A 22,406-nucleotide genomic window follows, 5' to 3' on the forward strand; every position below is an offset into this window, starting at 1 on the left:
CTAAAATAGTGTTTTTTTTGGTTAAAATAATGCCATATATATGCATAAAATAATGCCTATATGTATATATATGTGTATATATATTTATATACACACACACCATTTGCTTTTGGCCAATCAAAATGAACTATATTCTGGCTCTACAAACATTGTAATGAAGTGTTAATAGGCGTTAGCAAATATAGGATATATAGACTAATATTTTAAGGGAGGTTTCTCTTTTAGATTTCACTCTATTCTAAGCTTCAGATGTTTTATTTGAACAGTTTCATACTTTGTGTTATTTAATATTATTGTTTTGTTTTCTTGCAGAGATTTTGCACAGAAATTGGCCAGTGCTCTAGCACATAATCCCAACTCAGGACTCCACACGATTAACCTTGCTGGCAACCCACTGGAGGATAGAGGTACTGCAGTGTTCGTGTTATCTTTGATGCCAGAATTGTAAGAGTAAGAGGATTAGGTAGTTTTAATTTAGCCATGCCTGAAGAGTAGTATCAAGCTAAGTTGTAATTATATTCTAAATGCTTTTGATGCTCTCATTGGTTTCTAGTTCTTTTCACCCTTTCATGAAAATACGAATGCTAAAATTTTATGACCTGCTTTCCTTTTTTTTGAAGCGTGATTATAAAAGGAAAGGAAGATACTGTTTTTTAAAAATCTTATTAGTTTTATCTATTGCTCCATAACAAATTACCACATCCTTGGCAGCTTAAAAATGATACCCACTTATTGTTTTACAGTGTCCTTGGGTCAGTAGTTGGGCACAGGTCTGGTTAGTTGGGTTCTATCTCAGGGTCTCTTTCATAAGATTGAAATTAAGTTGTCAGCAAGGGCTGCAATCTCATCTGTGACTGTAGTCCTTCCTCCTCAAGTTCACTGGTTGTTGGCGGCATTACTGTATTTTGCCATGTATAATGTATACCTATTTCTCCAAATTTTTGAGGGAAAAATAAGAAATGAATATTATACATGGGTAGTATGGCTTGGGGACAGGGAAGCCTAGTGGGTCGCCCAGGGACTCTGTGCCCTCCTGGCTGAGCCAGCTAGGCTCATGGGTTTCCAGTCTGGGAGTATCTGGGAACCAGCAGGAAAGGGCAGAAGCAGCCCCCACCAAGTGCTACAATCAGGGCAGGGGCCGTGGTGGAAATGGCAAGATAGGGTGCAGTCATGTGGGCTGAGACCCAGTTGCCTGCAGAGATTGGAAATCCCAGGCAGGCCCCATGGACCTGCCTGGCTGCCTTTGGAGCAGCCTCAGAAACTCCTGTTCTGTTGGTCATGCTTGTGACCATCATGGCTGCAGCACCTGAGGTGGCAAGGAGTGATGGGCTCCTGGGAAGAAGGAAGAGGGCAGCCTTCACAGAGCAGCAGCTGGCAGAGGGCAGTGCAATCTGCACATTTACCAGGGGCTGTTAGCCCTTCCCAGATATCTCTCTTCCACTAGAGAGCTAGCCGCTTTCTCAAGGAGTGCTTTAAAAATTGGGGCCAAAAATGTGGGAATGCATTTCACATGGGAACACATAATATGTGGCAAAATACAGTCATTTCCTTGGAGATGTAGGGCTGTGGACCCCATTTTCTTGCTATCTCCTGGCAGGGACCACTTCCAGCTCTTTTTCTTTCTTTCTTTCTTTTTTTTGGAGACAGAGTCTCATTGTTGCCCTCAGTAGAGTGCTTTGGTGTCACAGCTCACAGCAACCTCAAACTCTTGGGCTTAAGTGATTCTCTTGCCTCAGCCTCCCAAGTAGCTAGGATTACAGGTGCTTGCCACAACACCTGGCTATTTTTGTTGTTGCAGTTGTCATTGTTGTATAGCTGGCCTGGGCCAGAATTGAACGGGCAACCTCAGTATATGTGGCTGGTGCTATAACCACTGTGCTATGGGCGCTGGCCATACTTCCTGCTCTTAAAGCCTATGATCCTGGAAAAGTCCATTCCATGTGGCCCACTCTGCTCACAACATAGCAGTTTGCTTTGTGTTTGAGCACATCTGTCTGATGTTTTAGTTGCTTTTAAACAGTTTAGCTAACTCAGGCACACCCAGGACATTTTCCCTTTGACAAACTCAAAGTCAACTGATCAGTAACCTAGTCATTGTAATGATAACCCATTACAGTTTACTGTTGAACAACATTGAGGTAAGAGGCACTAACTCCCTGAGTAGTCGAAAATCTACATACAACTTTTGACTCCCCAGAACATTACTACTGGTGACCAGAAGTCTTACAGATAGCATAGTCAATTAGCATATATTTCATATATGTTTTATATACTGTATTTTTACAATAAAGTAAGCTAGAGAAAGGAGAATGTTACTAAGCAAATCATAAGGAAGAAGACATATAGTTACTGTTTGCTTCATATTAAGTGGAAGCGGATCATCATAAAGGTTTTTATCCTCATTTTCATGTTGAGTAGGCCGAAGAGGAGGAGGAAGAAGAGGAGGTCTGTCTTGCTGTGTCAGGGTGACAGAAGTGAAAGAAAATCTGCCTATAAGTAGACCTGTGTGGTTTAAACCCATGTTATTCAAGCGTCTGCAGTATTCACCAGCCTCCCTAATACTCGAGGAAGTTATGTAGTTCATGTACACCAGGAATGAGAATCATGGAAACTTTCATAGAATTCTGCCTACCTGAAATATCTTTTAATATTTAACAAGATTTGAGTGTGAGATAGGAGAAAGTTGAAGGACTAGATTTGTGATGAGTCACAAAATTTCACTGAAGGCGTTATGTGGGTTGAGGGAGGAGTCAAATAGGTTTGGAAAGGGAAACTTGAGAATTTGAATTCTTAGTAGTAGAACGTTGCTGAACAAGGTTTAAGAAGGGGCACTTTCGATTTCATTTCCCCTTACAGATGTTATCCAGCTTTGCTAAAAGAGTACTAGTTATTAAAAACTTAAGTGTAAGATTCTGATGTAGATGGCCAGTTTTTCTTTTGTTTCTGATATGGACATTATTCTGTGTTGAAAAAGACATTCATCTGGTATTCAAGCAAAAATCTCAAGTAACTTCTCAGCATCTAAAGTAGTGAATCTAAGGGAAGGTTGGGACTGAGTTACAAAACTCGATCGCATGAAAAACAACCTCATTGAATGAGCCAAAGCTGAAAATAATGGATGCATGGTACTGGGTAAGAATTTCCCTCGGTATGCTAATTTCTTAGCAAAAACAAATGTTTCTCTGTTAGTCAAATATTATTGAAAGATGAGTGTGACAAAATGGAAATTATGGAGATAATTTTTTATAGACAGGTATACTTTGGTTTCATTTTTAAGACGGGAAGTTCTTTATCATATTTATCTATTGACAGAACAAAATCTTGTAGGGGGAGGTAGTTTTTTGGAGGCAGATCCTGAAGTGAAAGAAATGCAGAGTGGACCAGGAACAGGGCACTCCTTAGTCATTAGGGAAATGCAGATTAAAACCAGGACAACATGCCCTGTCACAGCCAGTCATAGGGCTATAATCAAAATAAATGTTGGAGAGGATGTGAAGAAACAGAAATTCAAATCAAATGTTGCTGATGAGAATGTAAAATTGTACAGCCACTTTGGAAATCAGTTTGCCTGTTCCTTTTTTTTTCTTTCTTTCGTTTTACTTTTCTTTCTTTTTTTTTTTTTTTTGAGACAGAGCCTCAAGCTGTCACCCTGGGTAGAGTGCCGTGGCATCACAGCTCATAGCAACCTCCATTTTCTGGGCTTAAGCACTTCTCTTGCCTCAGCCTCCCAAGTAGCTGGGACTACAGGTGCCCACCACAACGCCTGGCTATTTTTTGGTTGTAGTTGTCATTGTTGTTTGCTGGGCTAGGGCTGGATTTGAACCTGCCAGCTCTGGGGTATGTGGCTGGCTCCTTAGCCGTTTAAGCTACAGGCACCGAGCCAGTTAGCCTGTTTCTTAACAAGTTAAACTCAAATTTGCCATATGATCCAGCAATTCCACTTCTAGGTATGTTGCCCAAGAGAAACAAGACATATATCCACACAAAGACTTGTTAGTGAATGTTCACAGCAGTATTATTTATAATAGCCCCAAACTGGAAACAACCCCGAGGTCCATCACTGGTGAGTGGACAAATAATATGTGGCATGTAAGTAGAATGGAATACAAGGTAGAAGAGAAATTCTGAAATGTGCTTGAACATGGATGACCTCAAAAACATCATGTAGAGTTAAAGAAGCCAGGACCACATATTGTTTGAGTTTGGGAGTCTGGAAAGGGAAAAATGAACTTGCCCTTTGCTTCTTTCCCTACTCCTCTACCACCTCACTTCCTCGCAGCCCCCGTCCTTGGCTCTTCCTTCTCCCCTTCCTTTCTAAGACACACAGCATGTAGTGTAAGATCTTGTACATAATCAATATTTTCTTTAGATTGAGTTTGGTTTTATTTACTTATCTTATACATATAGTATTTTAAATGGCACTTGCCAATCATGGTAAGGTGTATAGAGATTTGTTTCTTTTTCTTTTCTTTTCTGTCTTGCTCTGTTGCCCCAGGCTAGAGTGCCTTGGCCTCAGCCTTCTGCCTCAGCCTCCTGAGTAACTGGGACTACAAGTGCCAACCAGGCTATTTTTTTTCTATTTTTAGTAGAGACAGGTTCTAACTCTTGCCCAGGTTGGCATCAAACTCCTGAACTCTAACCATCCAACTGCCTCGGCCTCCCAGAGTGCCAGGATTACAGGTATGAAGCACAGGGCCTGGCCTCAGAGATTTCTTTTGTATGGAGTGAGAATATGTGTTCAGAGATGATGTTTGTCTCCTTTTCTCCTCTGTATTCTTGCCTCTGAGACCTGGTTTTGTGTCTTTTCATTTAGGTGCAGCATGTTTCCAGGTGTTGCCATCATGAATCATTCCAAAAATGCTTTTGTTAGCCTCAAGTGCACATAACAACCCTCTAGTGTGATTTCTGCTTACACACCTCGGATTTTGGCATTCTTGAAAATATTTTCACAGGCCATGACTTTTCTCCTTTTTTCCCTTTCTAGATTCATTCATTTGCTGAATTTGCCAGGGCTCATGGACAGCTGCCAATACCACCATTTCCCACTTTTCTTCAGTCTTTGGGCTGAGCCTCATCACAGAATCACACATCCTTTATTGGTTATTTTTATTCAGGCTAAATATCTGAAGATGACTGGTAGCTTTTCTGCTCATGGGTAGAAATACCACAAGAAAGCCAATTGATTATAAAATACTAAAATTTCAATCTAGAGAAAAATTTTAGTAATTTTTGTGTCTAAGCTTTTCAGGAATAGTATTTTATGTTTGAAAACAATAGAAAGGATAAAAGCAGAGTGTATAATTCGATTGTATACTCTATAAATGAGACAAAACCAGAGAATATTATGTGTAAGGAAAATCCAAGAAGTATTTGGGAAATGGGGGTCTACTAGCTAAGAAGCCCAAAATTCTGAGGAATCAAACGAGCTATGATTTTGTGCCTTTAACCATTCACTCAGGGGCTCATTTGGAAGCTCTCAGAGAGAAAGTTTAGCTCCTTGTTTTGTGACATGATTATTTGATCCAGCAAATGCCTGTTATTTAGAGCTCAGTCTTCTTGTCACACCTGTGTATAAAGGCCAGGCCTGCAGCCTTCTGATTGTTAAGAGGCTTATGGTGAGGGAGGTTAAAGTATGATTTCGTAAGTAAAGGTGCAGTGTATGAGGAAGCTTCAAACGCTGGATGCCCTGCTGTCTGTAAGAGGTATACAAGGTGGTGAACAGACCACACACATACATAAGCTATTCTCCTGGCTGCAAGGCCACACCTGCTCACCAGCTTGCTCTTGGCCTTCATCTAACCCTGTGTGTTTTCTGACTGTGGGTCAAAACCGATTGGCAGACCATGAAATCAGTCTTATAGTTTGTGACAAACATTTAAAAAAAAAAGAAATAGGATATAAAATATCAGTACATTATTTAAAGAAAATATTGGTTATTTTCTCTAATATATGTATATTAGTAAAAACTAACTAATTTTCACTAATATATGTGCATATATTTATTTTTCTATGAGATTCTTGCATGATGATGTCAAATCTGTTTTTTTTTTTTTATTTATCAATTTAGAAAAAGCTTGAAAACCTTTGCTCTAGCAAAGGATCTGAATATTAACTAATTTTGTGGTGAATCCTGTGAGGTGACCAAGTACCTGAACCAGGGTATTCTTAGGTCATAGTCATGTGACAAACTCTTTGAATCTGGTATCATTTCTTGTGTCAAAGTTGAATATTTTCAGTTATTTCCCTAAGTATTGCACACTCCATGTTCTAGTCTTCCTAGTTATCCTTCTCAATCACCCTAATTTTTATTATCTTTCCCTTGTCAGGGATATTTGCCCTTATTTCCTCCCTTCATTTTGTTGAGGATTTGATGGTGTCATTTAAAGAATCCTAGCTCACTCAGATAGTTTTGTATTGACTTGACATAACCCAGTATTTTTTTTTTTCCAGCTCTTTGGTAATGGCTCTGATATGACCTGGCAAATAAGGACTGCGGCTTGTATTTTTTGGTGCTTTCTGTCTTGTCTTGTCTCTCAGTGTGTATATCAGTGGGTTCTGGAGTCAGAATTCATGGGTTTAATTCTGGGCTCCACTGCTTTTCAACTAAAGTGTTCTTGGGCAAGTTACCTACCCGCTCTTTGCTTCAACTTCCTAGTCTTTAAAATAGATGGTTATGGTACCTACCACATAAGGATATTCTAAGGATTTAATGAGAGATGTACAAAAAAATAAGAATAGGATTTCATACATTGTGCACATAGTACATAGTAATCGTTAGCTTTTCATGGCCTCATTTGATTTAGAAAGTAGCCTTACGATGTTATAAATGTTATTATTTCTGTTTAAGATGAGGAAACTGTGTCAAAGTGTTTTGGACAAAGCTTGCAGAAGGGTACTTAATACCATTTGTTGGTAGTCCTTCTAGGAGTTTGTGATTTTCTGATTTAGTTATCTAGATTTCCTTCAGAAGTAGAAGGGAAACACTTCTGTTCATGCTATTTGAAAAACATTGGCTTACTCCCTAGTATGCCTTAATGTTTGAAGATGCCAGGTCTGTGTGTGATACTTGCAAAACAGAAAATATTTTTCTTTGGAGTCATGATTTCAGCCATATTTAACTGATGTTTTTATAGTTCGACAAGGTAAAACGATGTATTGTAAATGGCATAGATTTAGATTTTAGGACATTCATTCAAAAGTTGGGTGCGTTCACTCCATTTTTTCCAACATCCCTTTATTCTTATGTTCCTGGTTCTTGATTCTTTTCTCTCAGCCTTATTTTGGAAGTGAAAATGCTTCCTTGTATTTTATTTGTGTAATTTCTTATTTTTCTTAGTGTTTCGGAACTCTTCTAGTGAAGCTGTAAAAATTGGTAGAAAGCTAAAAATTTTAACTCTCCTACGTTCTGCCATCTACAATGTCCGAGTCTCTATCCTTTCTAACAGAGAAGAAAGAAGCCTTTTATTGCCCCCAGAAATCACTACCAAGATCAAGAAAAGCAACATTAACAAGGTTCTCCAAGTGTGCCTTTTAGATTAATCATTTTTAATATTTTTTCCATCTTTTCTGTCTCTCCCCATTAACTTATTGGTAATTCATTCTTTTATAAGAGAGTATCAACTAAATATTAGGGATGGCCTCACTTTATGATTTATAAAATGGATCAGCATATTCAAGTCTCTGGATATATTCTGATAAAAAAAAAAAGTTTAATATTATTTAGTCCAGTAATTTCAAACCTTCTTTGATGATGAAAACACGCTGGGGAAATAGGCAGGGGCTCCTAAAACACCCACTATCCTTGGGGATACACCATTTCAAGGCTTATGTAAGCTGCATGACCTTTATGTCGTTTCAAGAACTAACTTGCACATTTTCATAAGATTTGTAGAGGACTTGCAATTATATAATAGGGCAGCAACCAGCACAGTAGTTTATTATTGCTCCTGGAATTTGAAGGGAATTGGTATTAGTGTTGTTTAAGGAAGATCAATTGAAGGACCTGTAGGAAAGGCATATATTTATCTATTACTTATTTCCTCTGAGAAAACAGTCTCTGCTCATTGCAATCCTTAGATGAGTAATGTGGTGTTCCCAGTCTCCTACTCTGGCCATTAAATTTAGAAGATATCTGGTTTTATTTTGTTTTTATTTATTTTTTGAGATGGAGTCTCACTCTGTTGTTCTGGGCTAGAGTGCCATGACATCAGCCTAGCTCACAGCAACCTCAAACTACCGGGTTCAAGAGATCCTCCTGCCTCAGCCTCCCAAGTAGCTGGGACTACAGGCATTTTAAATAGAGATGTTGCTCAGGCTACAACTCTTGCCACTGTAATATATTTATAAGGATAAATTACTCTGGCAGTTTGAAGGTAAAGACATTATGTAATTCAAATTCTGATGCTTTAAAGTTAAGCGACCCTGATGAGCTCAAGTGACCTTCCTGCTTTGGCCTCCCAGGAGTGCTTAGATTATAGTAGTGAGCCACCATGCTTGGTCAAGCTATCTGATTTTAAATACTATAAATTCCTAGTTGCTGTAAGTTCATAGTTACAAAACTTACCTTTAAGAAGTTAAAATATACTCTGATGCTCTAAAGTTGTTATACCATAGCCAATTAAGTATTGGAATCCATCTGCTGTTATCTGAATAGTTACTATTACCCCATTCTTCTTGACAATAATTAAATAGCATACATCTGCTCATCTAGAAGAGCGATCAACTCATTAAGAAGAAAAGTAGGGAAGAATTATATCATTCTTCCCAAGAGAATTTAAATTTTAAATTGGGCAATGAGAAGAGGGTAACACTTGGCCCAAAGTAAGGTATCACTAATGGGAAAGTTTCAAATATTGTTATGCTTAATTAAACAGTCTTTTCCCTTCTCCTTTCATATAGGTAGGACAGAAAGGAAAGGAGGCATGATGGTAAATGATTAGAAAACAAGGTCTGGTATTAGAAAAAAATATCACTTCCATTGGAATTAAATATAAGTTAATTTTCAGGCATTGTAAGACAACATGCAATTCTGAGAACTTGAAAATTCTAATCATCTTTTTTTCCCTTCACAGGTATATCCTCCTTAAGTGTTCAATTTGCCAAACTCCCAAAGGGATTGAAGCATTTAAATTTATCTAAAACCTCATTATCACCTAAAGGTACAGTATTTCCCATTTACTTAACATTGTATCTGCAATAGTCCCACCCTTCTTACTACCTTAAATATTGAGAATTATTTAGGTGTATACCTGCATTTACTTATTTATTTTCCATTTATTAATGTCATTCTTTTTAAACAATTTTTATTTTAATTGATTTAGGAAATGTAAGTTGAATCCTGTTACAAGTATGTATCGCGTAGTGGTGGGGAGTCTAGGCTTTTGCTGTACCCATCACCCAAGGAGTTGTAGCTGCATTTAAAAATAAATATATTACATTACTTTGGCAATTTGAAGATAAAGATATGTGATTCAATTCTGATGCTTTAAAGTGGAGTGATTTTATACTAGAAAATAATTTTGAGATTCACATATATTCTTGAACTTTTTCAGCTTTGAGTCAGAGGACGCTTACCTGACTGCCTCTAATCTCACGCCTCATCTGCCAGAGGCACCCGGTTGTGTTTTCTCTAGCTTCATCCTTAGGCTAGCCTTCTCCCCAGAACTGTCAGATGGTGTCTGCTTTCCAGAAAACTGTTGGGTCTAACTCCTGGGTTCCTGAAGTAGCTCCACGCCTTCTGTTTTTGTCTCTAGAGACTGCCTTATCTTCTCCCCAGGTCCATTTCTAACTTTACTCCTTTCAATTATCCCATTACTCATTCCATTCTGTCAATTCTCTATTATTATTTTCTCATACCACACCTTTTAAATAATATTAGAAATTACTGGCCAGACACAGTGGCTCACTCCTGTAATCTTAGCACTTTGGGAGGCTGAAGTGGATGGATTTTCTGAGTTCATGAGTTCGAGATTAGCCTGAGCAAGAGTGAGATCCCATTTCTTTAAAATATAGAAAAATTAGCAGAGCATTGTGGGGGGTGCCTGTAGTCCAAGCTACTTGAGAGGCTAAGGCAAAAGAATCACTTGAACTCAAGAGTCTGAAGTTGCTGTGAGCAGTGACACCACAGCACTATACCCAGGGTGACAGAGTGAGACTCTGTCTTAAAAACAAAAAAAGAAAAGAAATTACCTTGCATTCATTGTGCCCTCATATGCCTTAAAAAATTTTTTTTGTATTGCCAAATACTATTACTGTAGAGTTACAGTTTATTTTATAAAATGTTTACCTGTGATCATCTCTGCTGAAATGTGTTCCCTATTCCTGAGGCCACAAGAGAATTAATTACTATTTCCTTTATTTTACTTCAAGATTATATGCATAACATCATTTTATAAATATTGTGTCTTTCCTGCTAGACCGGGGCTCTCCTTGTGGCCTGTGCTTCTCTCATCTCTATTATCTGTAGGATCTGGCACAACGCCTGGACAACTCTTCAGTGGAAGTGTCTTAAATTTAACAGCTTGCTATTTTTTACATAGATCACTGCTGTTTGGAGGCAGTGTGTGTAGTGGCTGAGAATGTCAGTTCTATAGTCAGATTGTCTATGGTTGAATCCAGACTTTTTCACTTAGTGTAACATGCTTTTGTAATTCATTGGTTCCCAAGTCGTCTCATTTGTAAGATAGCAATAAGAGTAGAAATAAGAGTATTTACTTTCTAGGCTGGGCATGGTGGTTCACACTTGTAATTCTAGCACTTTAAGAGGCTGAGGCAGGAGGATCCCTTGAGCTCAAAGGGAGCAAGAGGGAAATCCCATCTTTACCAAAAATAGAAAAATTAGCTGGCGAGTGCCTGTAGTCCCAGTTACTTGGAAGACTGAGGCAGGAGGATTACTTGAGCTGGCTTGAGCGAGGCTGACACCATGGCACTCTGGCCTGGGCAATAGAGTGAGACTGTGCCTCAAAAAAAAAGGAGTATCTACTTCCTCACAGGTAGTTAGGGCTAACTGATTTACTATATATAGAATGTAGTTTCTGACACAAAGGGTAATAAATACCAGCACTGCCACCACTGTCATCCCCACCTCTGCCATCATCACCATCTTCTTGTGCTGTCCCCTGTTTTAGTATGCTTTTATTTTGGCCTAGGATGACCCCAGTATCCCTGCCTGGGTGTCTCCTGAATTGCTGCCCATTCTGTAAGGTTCCACTTCTCTCTCACTTTTCTCTTTGACGCTTTCTCAGACATCCTCCTCTCACTACACCTTGCACAGTGGGATATTCCTTTCTCTGTGCTCAGGACCTCTGTAAATTCCTCCGTCTTAGTGTGTTTCCCGTTGCATTCGATTGTGTCTTAGCCTAGAAGTTTCTGAACAGCAGGGGCTTTGCCTTATTCACTCCTATGTCCTGGCACTGTCCAGGCTCTCACTGACTGTGCCTTGATAGAAGCAGAGCTGTCCCTTGATAATGTTATGTCCATCCCATCATACATTCTTCTGAATATGCAGTTACACTAAGAATGATCTGAGACTGGGATTAGTTCTTTAAGTCCCATGATTTTGTGTGCACATATTTACCATTTAGGCATTAAAATACTGAAGGGAATTTGCCAAGAGTCAGTATTTTCTGACCTAATACCCGAAACCATCTATAGGTCTTAAAACTGAGTTTAGCTGCTTTACATCATTGCTTTCCAATATCAGTAAATCACTTTTATAAAACCCTTTTCCTGATAATTACACATTTATAGTCATGTGTAATTTATACCAAAAGGTATAAATAAGAAAGGAAACTGTACTTTCAATCCCAGCAACAAACCTTTATAAGACTCCCACTGTTAACAATTCTTCCTCTCATACTGTTCCTGCCTGTACGGTTTGTTCAGGTACATAGGTATAACTCAACACTTATGTGCGTATATGGTAATATACTGTGCTTACTAGTTCATAAACTTTCATCCCGTAGTGTATGCGATCATTTGTGTCTGTAAATACACGATCACTTTGATATTTCAGGGTGTGGAATTATATTCCATAGTTTTAGTAATTTGTTATTATACATTTAAATTGCTTTTAAATATCAACAAAAATATCAACAACACTAATATGAATTTGGTTGCTAATTATTGATCAGATTCTTAATTTTTGCCTTAGGATAAATTCCTATCAGTAGAATTGGTAGATGAAAGATTATGTGCATTTTTTAGAGCTTTTTCGAAAAGTTATATATTTATTGTTCTCTTATCCTTTAAGTAAGCCTATGATACATATTTCTTCACATTCTCACCAGCACGGGATATTATTCTTCCTTTTCATTATTTGTCAACCAAATAAAAGTGTTTTGATGTTGTAATTTTGGTTTCTTCGGTATTGCTTATGTCATTGCTACCCCCTCAGTGTCACCCTCCCTAATGATATCCCTGCCTGCCCCCCAATACTCCCCAGCCAGGTCTCCATGGGCAAAGCCGGGCTCCTCAGCGTCCTCACGGCGAGGACAGTCTCTCATTTTCAGTATTCTTTACAAATACAGGTCCACCCCCATTTATCTCTTCCCTGTGGTACAATGTGTGTACATCAAAAAATGCATTTTGCAAGTTAGTATTGTTTTATAACATGCTACCTAAAGAATTTTAAGTTCTCTTTTCTAAGATGAATATCTTGAAATGTTTGTTTGGTAAAAAATTTCTTATAGTCTTATAGATGGGATCTGAAAGGTTTTCAGATTTAAAATAACTCAATTAAATTGCAGTGTTAAAACTTCTGCAGAATTTCACTAACATTTACATTTTGGTCTCCGAAAACCATTTATGTTCATGGCTCAATGATTCAAGACAAACTAAGAAAAAAGAAAGAAACCTCTCCATGGCATCCCCCGTGCCTCCAAATACCCTCTCTTTATCTCAGATGTTAGCTAACTGCTAGTTTTCTGGATTTCTAGCAAATGTCCTGCTGGTTGCCAGATTATGTCAAGGCAGGGCCATCTGGTACCACCTTTTTCCAGCTGTAAACACTACAGCAATAAATATGAAGGATGGTCAAAATCACTAGAGTGCAGAATTGAGGATGACATGTCCATCTCTGTTTAGTTTGGGTTGTGGAAGTGCTCATTGTTTTTCCCCAGACTTATTTTTTTTTTTAATTTCCTGCTATTAGTGGGCTTATTAACACAGGGCTCATGTGACCGTGGGCTCTGGGCGTTGGGGGGACTCCTTCAGTCTGTTTGAGTAGCATGAAGCTGAGCTGATAACGTGATTCTCTCCAGAGTCTATTCACATGTTGGCCAACTGCCAAGCGCCTGCACTTGTCAAGGAGCGTTTTGCTGTCAGGACTAATTTGGCCTTCAAATTTTAGAATTTATTTACTGAGTTTTGTTACACCTCACTAAGGAAATGATTTTACAAATGATTTTCTTGATGAGAGTCTGGTGTTCTCCATATGTTTTGGACGCACTTACTCCATTTTAAAAATACATGAATACTAATAGGACCAACTAAGGGAAGTTGGCCATTTAAAGAATCATAGGAGATAATCTCTAGGTATTAACCTTTTCTATAGGCCACTGTCGATTCCTCTTATCTAACCCAATTAATTAAATTTCCACCTCCTCTTCTCCAAGCCCTTGTTCCTTGCCCCTTTGATAGTTGTTGCCTTACTGGATAGCAATTATTGAGCTGTTTGTGTCTCCCACTAAACTGGCCTTTCAGTAGTGAAATGCTGTCTCTTGGGGCTCAGAAGCCTCTGCCTGGTATACATTAGGCTTTCAATAAAGATTTGCTGGTTTTTTTTTTTTTATGACAGAGCCTGACTATATTGCCCTCGGTAGAGTTGCTGTGGCATCACAGCTCACAACAACCTCAAACTCTTGGGCTTAAGCTCAGCCTCCTAAGTAGCTTGGACTACATGTGCCCGCCACAACGCCCAGCTATTTTCTTGTTATAGTTATTATTATTTAGCAGGCCCTGGCTGGGCTGGAATCCACCAGCCTTGGTGCATGTAGTTGGTGCTGTAACCACTGTGCTACAGGCGCCAAGCTGACAATAAAGATTTGTTGAAGCCGAGCATGGTGGTTCATGTCTATTATCCCAGCAGTTTGGGAGGCTAAGGCAGGTGGATTGCTTGAGCTCAGGAGTTTGAGATCAGTCCGAGCAAGAGCAATACCCTTGTCTCTCCTAAAAATAGATAAAACTAGTGGGACTTTGTGGAGGGTGTCTATAGTCCCAGCTACTCAGTAGGCAGAGCCAAGAGTGCAAGCTCAAGAGTGTGAGGTTGCTGTGAGCTATGATGCCATGGCACTCTACCCACCAGGGCAACAGAGTGAGATCTGCCTCAAAAAAAAGGAAAAAAGTTTGTTGAAATGAGTAAATATTCTTCGCCTAGTGCTAAATTTTTGTCCTAGAATCTAATTAATTTTTCCCTAATGGTCTTTATACTTTTTGAGAGTAAAATAAAGATCTTATTTACATTTATCTCCTAATTCCCAATGTTTTATAAACATTGTATCGACACTTAATAAATGTTGAGTGGATGGCCAAGAAGTTCTTCCTTGTACTAAATGCCCAAATGTGCACTCTTCCTTGAGAAATGACTCATTAGTCTTTAGTGGGCACATATGGAGTGAGTTCTTGTAATTGTTCCTCTCCAAAGCTGGAGGGTAAGACAGTGAGCCCTTCATTAGTCCACACATGGAACATTCTAAACTTATAGCAGGGAGTGCCCCAGAGGGAGGCTTACCTATAGCCCTCAGCAATTTTCTTGGAGTGCCTTCATCAGATCTTGTTACCATAACCAGATCTGTCTTACTGGGAAGCCTACTCTATGTAAAGAGCAGATTTTTATTTTAACTTTTATAAAGATCTTTATTTTCCCTACTCTCTTCTTGCCAGGTGTAGATAAAACCCCCCTTTCCTGGTTCTCTTTAGGAATATTGAGACAGATTGGGATTTGCAAAAGGAATTTTACTGAAAAACAAGAAAAATAAAATAATTTATAAAAGCGTACCTAATTCGTGGCTGGGCATGGTAGTTCATGCCTGTAATCCTAGCACCTCTGGGAGGCTGAGACAGAAGGATAGGTTGATCTCAGGAGTTCGAGGTCATCCTAATCAAGAGCAAGATCCCATCTCTACTAAAAATAGAAAAACTAAGTGGATGTTGTGGCGGGTGCCACAGTCCCAGCTACTTGGGAAGGTGAGGCAGGAGGATCACTTGAACCAGGAATTTGAGATTGCTGTGAGCTAGGCTGATGCCACGGCGCTCTAGCATGGGGAGCAGAGTGTATCATGGGCTTTTAGTAGAGATGTGAAGAGCTTTGATATATCCCATATTCCCATATCTAAGAGTAATCTTCAGTGAGATAGTGAGTGGATTGAACCCACGTGAGTAACCAGACTCATCTGGGTTCCCGTTTTATAAAGCACACTTCAAAGAGACTCTAGTCGCAATGAGAAAAGGTAGTTTGATAATAATCTACCCACTAGAAGCTCATGACTAGTAGGCCTATGTCAATATAATAGAACGTAGCTTTCTTCACGCACAACAGTCCCCCTTCTCATGCATTCAATCTTTATTTTCTGAGGTAGATTTGTCAGTTTAGTTGGCTTTCACTTGAGCCATTCATGTAACATATGTAAAGAGTGTATGGGGTGTTAATTATGTTTTTTTCTTTTGTGCTTACTTTGTGTACAGGTCATCTCCTTTATTCTTTGTAAAGTTCATTTCAGTCCAAATTTTGCCTTGAGCATAATACATTTAATTTGATATATATATATTTATCTTTATTGACTTCTCAGTACTTTAAAGAGACTATATTATCTGAATTTGGGCATGTATCATTTAGATATCAGGTCAAGAATATCTGGCAGGATTAAGAGCAGCATAAACATTGCCAATTAGATTGCTTGCATCCTTCTAAGGGTTCAAGATAAAGTCCTTAATGTGCTTGACACATCTGCTGTGGAGCAACGTGGAGCTCATTCCATTGCTCCTGATTCAGTGGTCATGCCTTTGTCTAAGCTGTTCCTCCTGAGGGTGCGTCAAAAGAAGACACAATCATAGGTGACACCTTTTGGGGATGATGCTTATGGTTGACCTCAGTCCTGCAATTTGAGAAACCTCATTTTGTATTCTGAAGTGGAAACTGAGCCTGGATTTTTTGGACATTGCAGGGGTGAACAGCCTTTCTCAGTCACTCAGTGCCAACCCACTGACTGCCTCCACCCTCATTCATCTCGACCTCTCAGGGAATGTCCTTCGTGGAGATGACCTCTCGGTAAGTTTTTCTTTCCTTATTCCATCTTCAAAGAAGCTGTACTTAATAAGCTTCGAATGAGTCTAAATACGACTTTCTAACATATTTCCCTGCCTCTCTCTTTAACATGCCACCTTAAAATCATATAGTTATAAGCTTATGAAGTATTTTAGTGAAAATTCTAGAGGCTTTCTTCATTATCGAAGTAATCCATCACCACAGTTGTTTGTTTTCTCATTTCACGATGCTGAAATTCAAATTTTGGGGGGAAATACTTTTTCTGAAAGATTTTTTTTTCATATTAAAACATGAGTTTACCTGTTAAAATTGCCTGATAAGAAAGACTAGTAACATAAAGTGAACTATATCATCAGTAAATAATATTATTGGGAAGATTGCAGGTTATTTTATGGTTAGTAGTTGAAAAGGGATAAGCCCTAGTTCTGCTTTATTACATGAATAAAATAGAGAGAAAGGAGTGGGCTAGATGTAACCTGGGACCACTCTTTAGAGTTTGAGTGTGAAGGCAAAAACTACCCCCCCCGATTATAATAAGATTTTTTTATGCAACTGCATCAATAATTTAAATATTTTGCAGACCTTAATGACACAATGAATTAGATATGATCTCATTGCTATATGTGGTGAGTGGTCTTCTCTAGTCACCATGATAAAATTTAGAAGAAGTATTTCTGTAACAAGGGCCTACAGCAAGGGGCCATCTTTGAAGAGCCTTAATTTGCATTCTTTTGCTTTTCTACGGGGCTAAAAAACAATGTGAAATTTGTTCTCATTTCTCTCGTTTTACTTTACCTGTAAGGCAGGGAATACAAATGAAGGCCTTTCTGGGTGCTTTTTATTTTTCCTTTTCCCCTTCCCCTTGCTTGAAATCATTTAAATAATCCTTGTTTCCTGGTGTGCCATGACTTTTTCAATGTGCTTTCACATTTCAGTTGTCTCCTACAGTAATGGATTCATAAATTTGCACCCCCCCAAAACGAAATAAGGACTCTGATGTGAATCAACTAAAATATTACCATGGCAAAGGAGAGAAATGGAGGGAAGAATAAAAGTCCATAAGACTCAGCTAAAATAGGGGCATTAATAGTACCTAAGATCATAAAATAGGCCAAGGTGGGGCTTTTCCCAGCTTTCTTCTGGGGAAAGGGAGTGGACTGATAAGGCCTGAGAGATAGGGGTCTTCCAGCCTGGGACAGGCTGAAGTTCCCAGAAGCTTGGCAGCAGAAAAAGGGGCTTACCTGGCCCTGTGCCCTAAGGGAAAGCAGCCTAGCAGGGCCTGCCTCTTTGGAGGAGCCATGGCCAAGTCAGGTCACCATTTCATGGTGATAAGAGCTCCCCCAGCTGGTGGCTTGAAGCAAAGCCACACTAAACTGAAAACATCTCCAGGCTAGGAGTACCAGGCAAGCAGTCAGAGAGTCAGAGGATCTTCACGTGTGTGAGAGCAAAATGGTGTTTCTGAATCAGAGCTTTTCATAATATGACCCATTCTATGTGTCTGGTTATTCTGAAGTGTTTACAGGCTAATTTGTTGCTCTTCTGAATTCCTGTTGCTCTTCTGAATTCCTTGAGAGAGAGGATTTTTCTGAAGCACCATATAGACAAACTACTACACTCAATGAATATATACAAGGACGGAGATACTCTCAGTATAATCTTGTGTGTTTTTGCAAGTATCTGGTGGCATCTGGTGAAACAGAGGAGAATTTAAAGTATTTGGCTGATGCCAAGGAGCTTGAACTTTGTGGGCTCTAGCAGCTGTTACCCAGGATGATTGGAGAATGGCAGAGAGCGATCAATTTCATCGTTTGATGGCCTTCCCCAAGGAGACTAAGGAAATGTAGTAGGCATTGTGACCCCCTGAAACCTGAGGTGTTTTAGCTGTTTGTGAGATTAAAAAAAAAATCACTAGTAGTATTGTCAGGCCATTCTTGTTGTATTTTGGCAGTAACTAAGGAGAAAAAAATCATTATGTTGGACAGAAGAGGGTATATAGCCTGAGACCATCCTATGGTTCAAACTGAAATTAGTGGTTTCTTGAACACTTTCAGAAGTGATTAGCATTTTGATAGGGTGACTGCAATTCAGGTGGTATTTCATTCTCAAGAGGTAAAATTAATTAGCACTGTTCCAAAATTGTATAATAAAATTGAGCTAATCAGGAAAACTAAGTCATGTGTAACAAAAAGGTGGTTTGGTACTTCAGATTCCATTTGGCTTTTTTTTTTTTACTCAAATAAAATTTTAATTTAAATATTATTGGGCTATTTTTTGCTCTCAGGGAAGGTGGAATGACAAAATTCTGCTAATCATGTAGAGAAGAACAGACAGAATGATCTTGGAATTTGGCAACTTCCTTTTAAAACCTTAACTTATATTTTGTGTGTGTATGTGTGTCTCTTTCTAGATTCTAACATTTAATTTTTTGTTTTTTCCAAGCACATGTACAATTTTTTGGCCCAGCCAAATGCCATTTCTCATCTGGATTTATCCAATACAGAATGTTCCCTGGACATGGTAATAGTTATTTTTATTATTGTTGCTTTTTAAAATGTTGCTCTGGAGATCTCAGAATAGCTATTTCTGGGGCTTTCTCTTTCATAAAATATTGGTGGTAGGGGCTTTCTCTTTCATAAAATATTCTCTTAGACACAGAAATATTAAAAATGAGAGTGCCTTATTTCTTTTTCAGGTCTGTGGAGCTCTTCTCCGTGGATGCCTTCAGTATTTAGCTGTGCTTAATCTCTCCAGAACTGTATTCTCTCACCGGTATGGATTTATTTCTATTATTATTGCTATTTAGGAGTTTTTTTCTCTAAGAAACATTTGGAATGGTAATGAAAACAGAGTGATAAAGCGTGAATGTTGTATATGAAAGAAGGGGGTCTTAACTGTTAGTGTAAATATTAGATCTTGAAAGTTCAAGTTTTATTTTATCTTTTTAAATCACAGGGTGTCAATAACTCTTGCCCTTGTGAATTATATGATGATACACTATTTCTGATGTGGACAGGCATTCTCTCATAGTAAAAACCCTTTTAGAAACTTCTATTGGTATTTCTCAATGATGAATATGGAAGGAGGCACAAACTACTTAGCAAAAAGAATAGTCATCCTATATCTTATTTATGGAAAAACAGGATTCAAATGTCTAAGATGGAATTTGAATACTTGGTTTGAATAATCTGCTTGAGGAAGTGTCAACCTTCCTGACTTGCAATTGTTTGAAACATAAGGCAGTAAGTTACAAGCAGCAAAGATTCACAGAGCACAAACTCTGAATAGAAAAACTCTAAATAGAAAAGATAATATAAGGGAATTATAAAAAGTGCATGGGTTATATAGGTTTAGTATTGTGGGATCATCTAATGAATAATACAGTTTAATACTTAGCATTTACAATTATGACCACATTATAAATAATATTTTAGTCATTCTATGGATTATATTAATTCCATAGAGTAATATTATGTTAATTATAAAATTATATTGATAACATGTTATATTAATAAAATGGAATATTACTTAACACTAGAAATTTCTTCATTTTTACCAGCTCACTTTCTAAAAGGTTTACATATTCAAAATAATAACCCTTACTTATGTGGAAAATTCAGTTTGGTGGCATGCTTTGTACCATAACTGTGCCTCACAAAACAGTTACTCAGTACGATTGGTCTATTCAACAGTGATATAAATCTTTACAGTATGAAAGATGTACCACAGATACTTCCAACAGTATATGAGAATATGAATTCTGAAAACAGAATGGTGAGAGAAATTGAAATTTCCAAGATACTTTATTTTTAGGGGACATTTGAGGATATTGAGGCCACCTAGTCACCTCATGTATTTGAAGGCAGCTTATAAAACATGTTTTGGTGGACCTGTAATTGACTAGGGAACAGAGTTACAAGATGATGATAGCATAGACTATAAAGGTTTTTGTTTAACCAGCACTTTTGAGTTCATAGTACTGTGAATTCTGTGATGACCAGTCTTCAGTAGAGCTATTAAGCTTGTAGAACAGAATTTGTGTTAACAAATTGCTTTGTCTTCAAAATGAAAGGTTATGATTAAACTGTTTAATACCCGGTATCTTAGCTACATGTAGTTATAGAAAGTCCTTAGTAATTATGTTGAAATTATAGCATTTATATTGAGGTGTGGATTTTTAGGCTATTTATACTTTTGTTCACAGATAATTTCATAAGTATATCAGTCAGAATGGGTTAGATTGATGTTCTACAGTAATAAAGACACCCTCCCCCCATCTCTGTGGCTTTCAGCAACAGTGGTTTTGTGACATTTCCATTGTGGGCTGGCCACATCATCTTCACTCTAAGAGAGAGCGCAATCTGTCTTAAACATTGAAAACTATGTAGCAGAGAAAAAAAGAGATTATAACGGTGCACATATGGGCTTGTAAACGTCTGTCTGAAAGTCGTGTACATTATTTCTGCTCATATCCCGCTGGCCAAAGAGACTCTCATAGCCACACCTGCTATCAGTAGAGTAACACACATCATCCCCCCTTGGAAAGGGGGCAGTGGTATTTGGAAACATTGCAACACTAAGCCAAAGTAGTAGGAGAAGTACATTCAAAGAATAATTTTTTTTTTTTTTGAGACAGAGCCTCAAGCTGAGCCCCTGGGTAGAGTACCATGGCTTCACGGCTCACAGCAACCTCCAACTCCTGGGCTCAAGCGAGTCTCCTGCCTCAGCCTCCCAAGTAGCTGGGACCACAGGCACCCGCCACAACACTCAGCTATTTTTTGGTTGCAGCCATTATTGTTGTTTGGCGGGCCCAGGCTGGATTCAAACCCACCACCTTAGGTGTATGTGGCTGGCGCCTTAGCCGCTTGAGCCACAGGTGCCAAGCCTCAAAGAATAATTTAATAGCATTTGCTTGTCAAAAAATGAACAAGAGCCAGGCACAGTGGCTAGATCACACCTGTCATTCTAGCACTCTGGGAGGCCGAGGCAGGCGGATAGCTTGAGCTCACAAGTTCGTGACCAGCCTGAGCAAAAGCGAGACCTCATCTCTACTAAAAATAGAAATGTGAGGCAAGAGAATCACTTGAGCCCAAGAGTTGGAGGTTGCTGCGAGCTATGACTCCATAGCACTCTACCCATGGTAACAGCTTGAGACTCTGTCTCAAAAAAAAAGAATACAAGAAAACAAACTTATATTGTTCCACTATCTGAAACCAAAGTTATTTGAGATGTCTCATGTTATATATATATACCAGAATTCTCATTCTTTGTTTTATTTTTTGTCTTCTCAGAGATTTTGATTGCTTAGCTATTTCACTCAAATTGACTGAAATTGTCCTGTTTTAAGACTTTTTAAAACAGTTTTTCTCAAGTATCTGCACATTAAATATTACTAAATATTATCTAGAATACTTTTTGCCCTGAAATTCTGAGTCCCTCCATGGAATATGAATAACCATCATTAAGCTAAGTGCTGTACATATGCCAACTATTCAAGGAAAGTGTTCACATTCTATCTTGGACTCTTTAATCCTGTTTTTCTTAAACCTTTATAGTACGGTGTTGACTGTACCTTATCATTGAGCTGTATGATTTCATCCACTTCCCTTAGTAATAGCAAAGGGACATATTTGGAGGTTCTAACTATTTTATTTTGTAGTTTTGTCATCATTCTGATATTTGGCCTGAAGTGATTAGGTTTGTGGTACAGATGTGCTAGGCCATTTGTAACGCAGGCTTCATGCCATCCAGACTTTCTGTGCTGGTCCTCAGATCAACAGCAAGTCTTAATCTTATTGCATTGAACGCTTCTGTATCTAAAAATATTGCCAAATGTAGGCAGTGATCCTTAACATTTTATGCCACCCGGTAGGAAAGCTTTTTAAATTGGTGAGAAATACACATCTTCTCTGACCTATTTTTTTAATACTCTAAACTTAGAGTATCCTGAAAATCAAAAGATAAAAAACACAAGTTTATTGGCTGTAACAAATAGGAATAAATTGTTTTATGGACTTCATGATATGTCTTAAGGGGTCCTCAGACTTTTTAAGCAGGGGGCCAGTTCACTGTCCCTCAGACCGTTGGAGGACCGGACTACGGGCCCTGGATGAGTCGGCTGCTAAGCAGGACAGGCAGCAGCGGCAAA

General features: G+C 38.5%; 1 protein-coding gene across 1 annotated transcript in view; it reads left to right on the forward strand.

Moving 5' to 3' along the window:
- Nucleotides 1–22,406, forward strand: part of CARMIL1 (capping protein regulator and myosin 1 linker 1) — a 352,275-nt gene that overhangs the window by 193,643 nt on the left and 136,226 nt on the right. The window contains exons 11-15 of the mRNA XM_003788342.2: nucleotides 313–407; nucleotides 9,072–9,158; nucleotides 16,161–16,264; nucleotides 18,701–18,778; nucleotides 18,954–19,030. Of these exons, the coding sequence (XP_003788390.1) occupies nucleotides 313–407; nucleotides 9,072–9,158; nucleotides 16,161–16,264; nucleotides 18,701–18,778; nucleotides 18,954–19,030 (441 nt within the window). The remainder of the gene's footprint in view (nucleotides 1–312; nucleotides 408–9,071; nucleotides 9,159–16,160; nucleotides 16,265–18,700; nucleotides 18,779–18,953; nucleotides 19,031–22,406) is intronic.

Source organism: Otolemur garnettii, unplaced genomic scaffold (assembly GCF_000181295.1).
Source record: "Otolemur garnettii isolate 467f Iridium unplaced genomic scaffold, OtoGar3 scaffold00026, whole genome shotgun sequence".
Taxonomy (NCBI): Eukaryota; Metazoa; Chordata; class Mammalia; order Primates; family Galagidae; genus Otolemur; species Otolemur garnettii.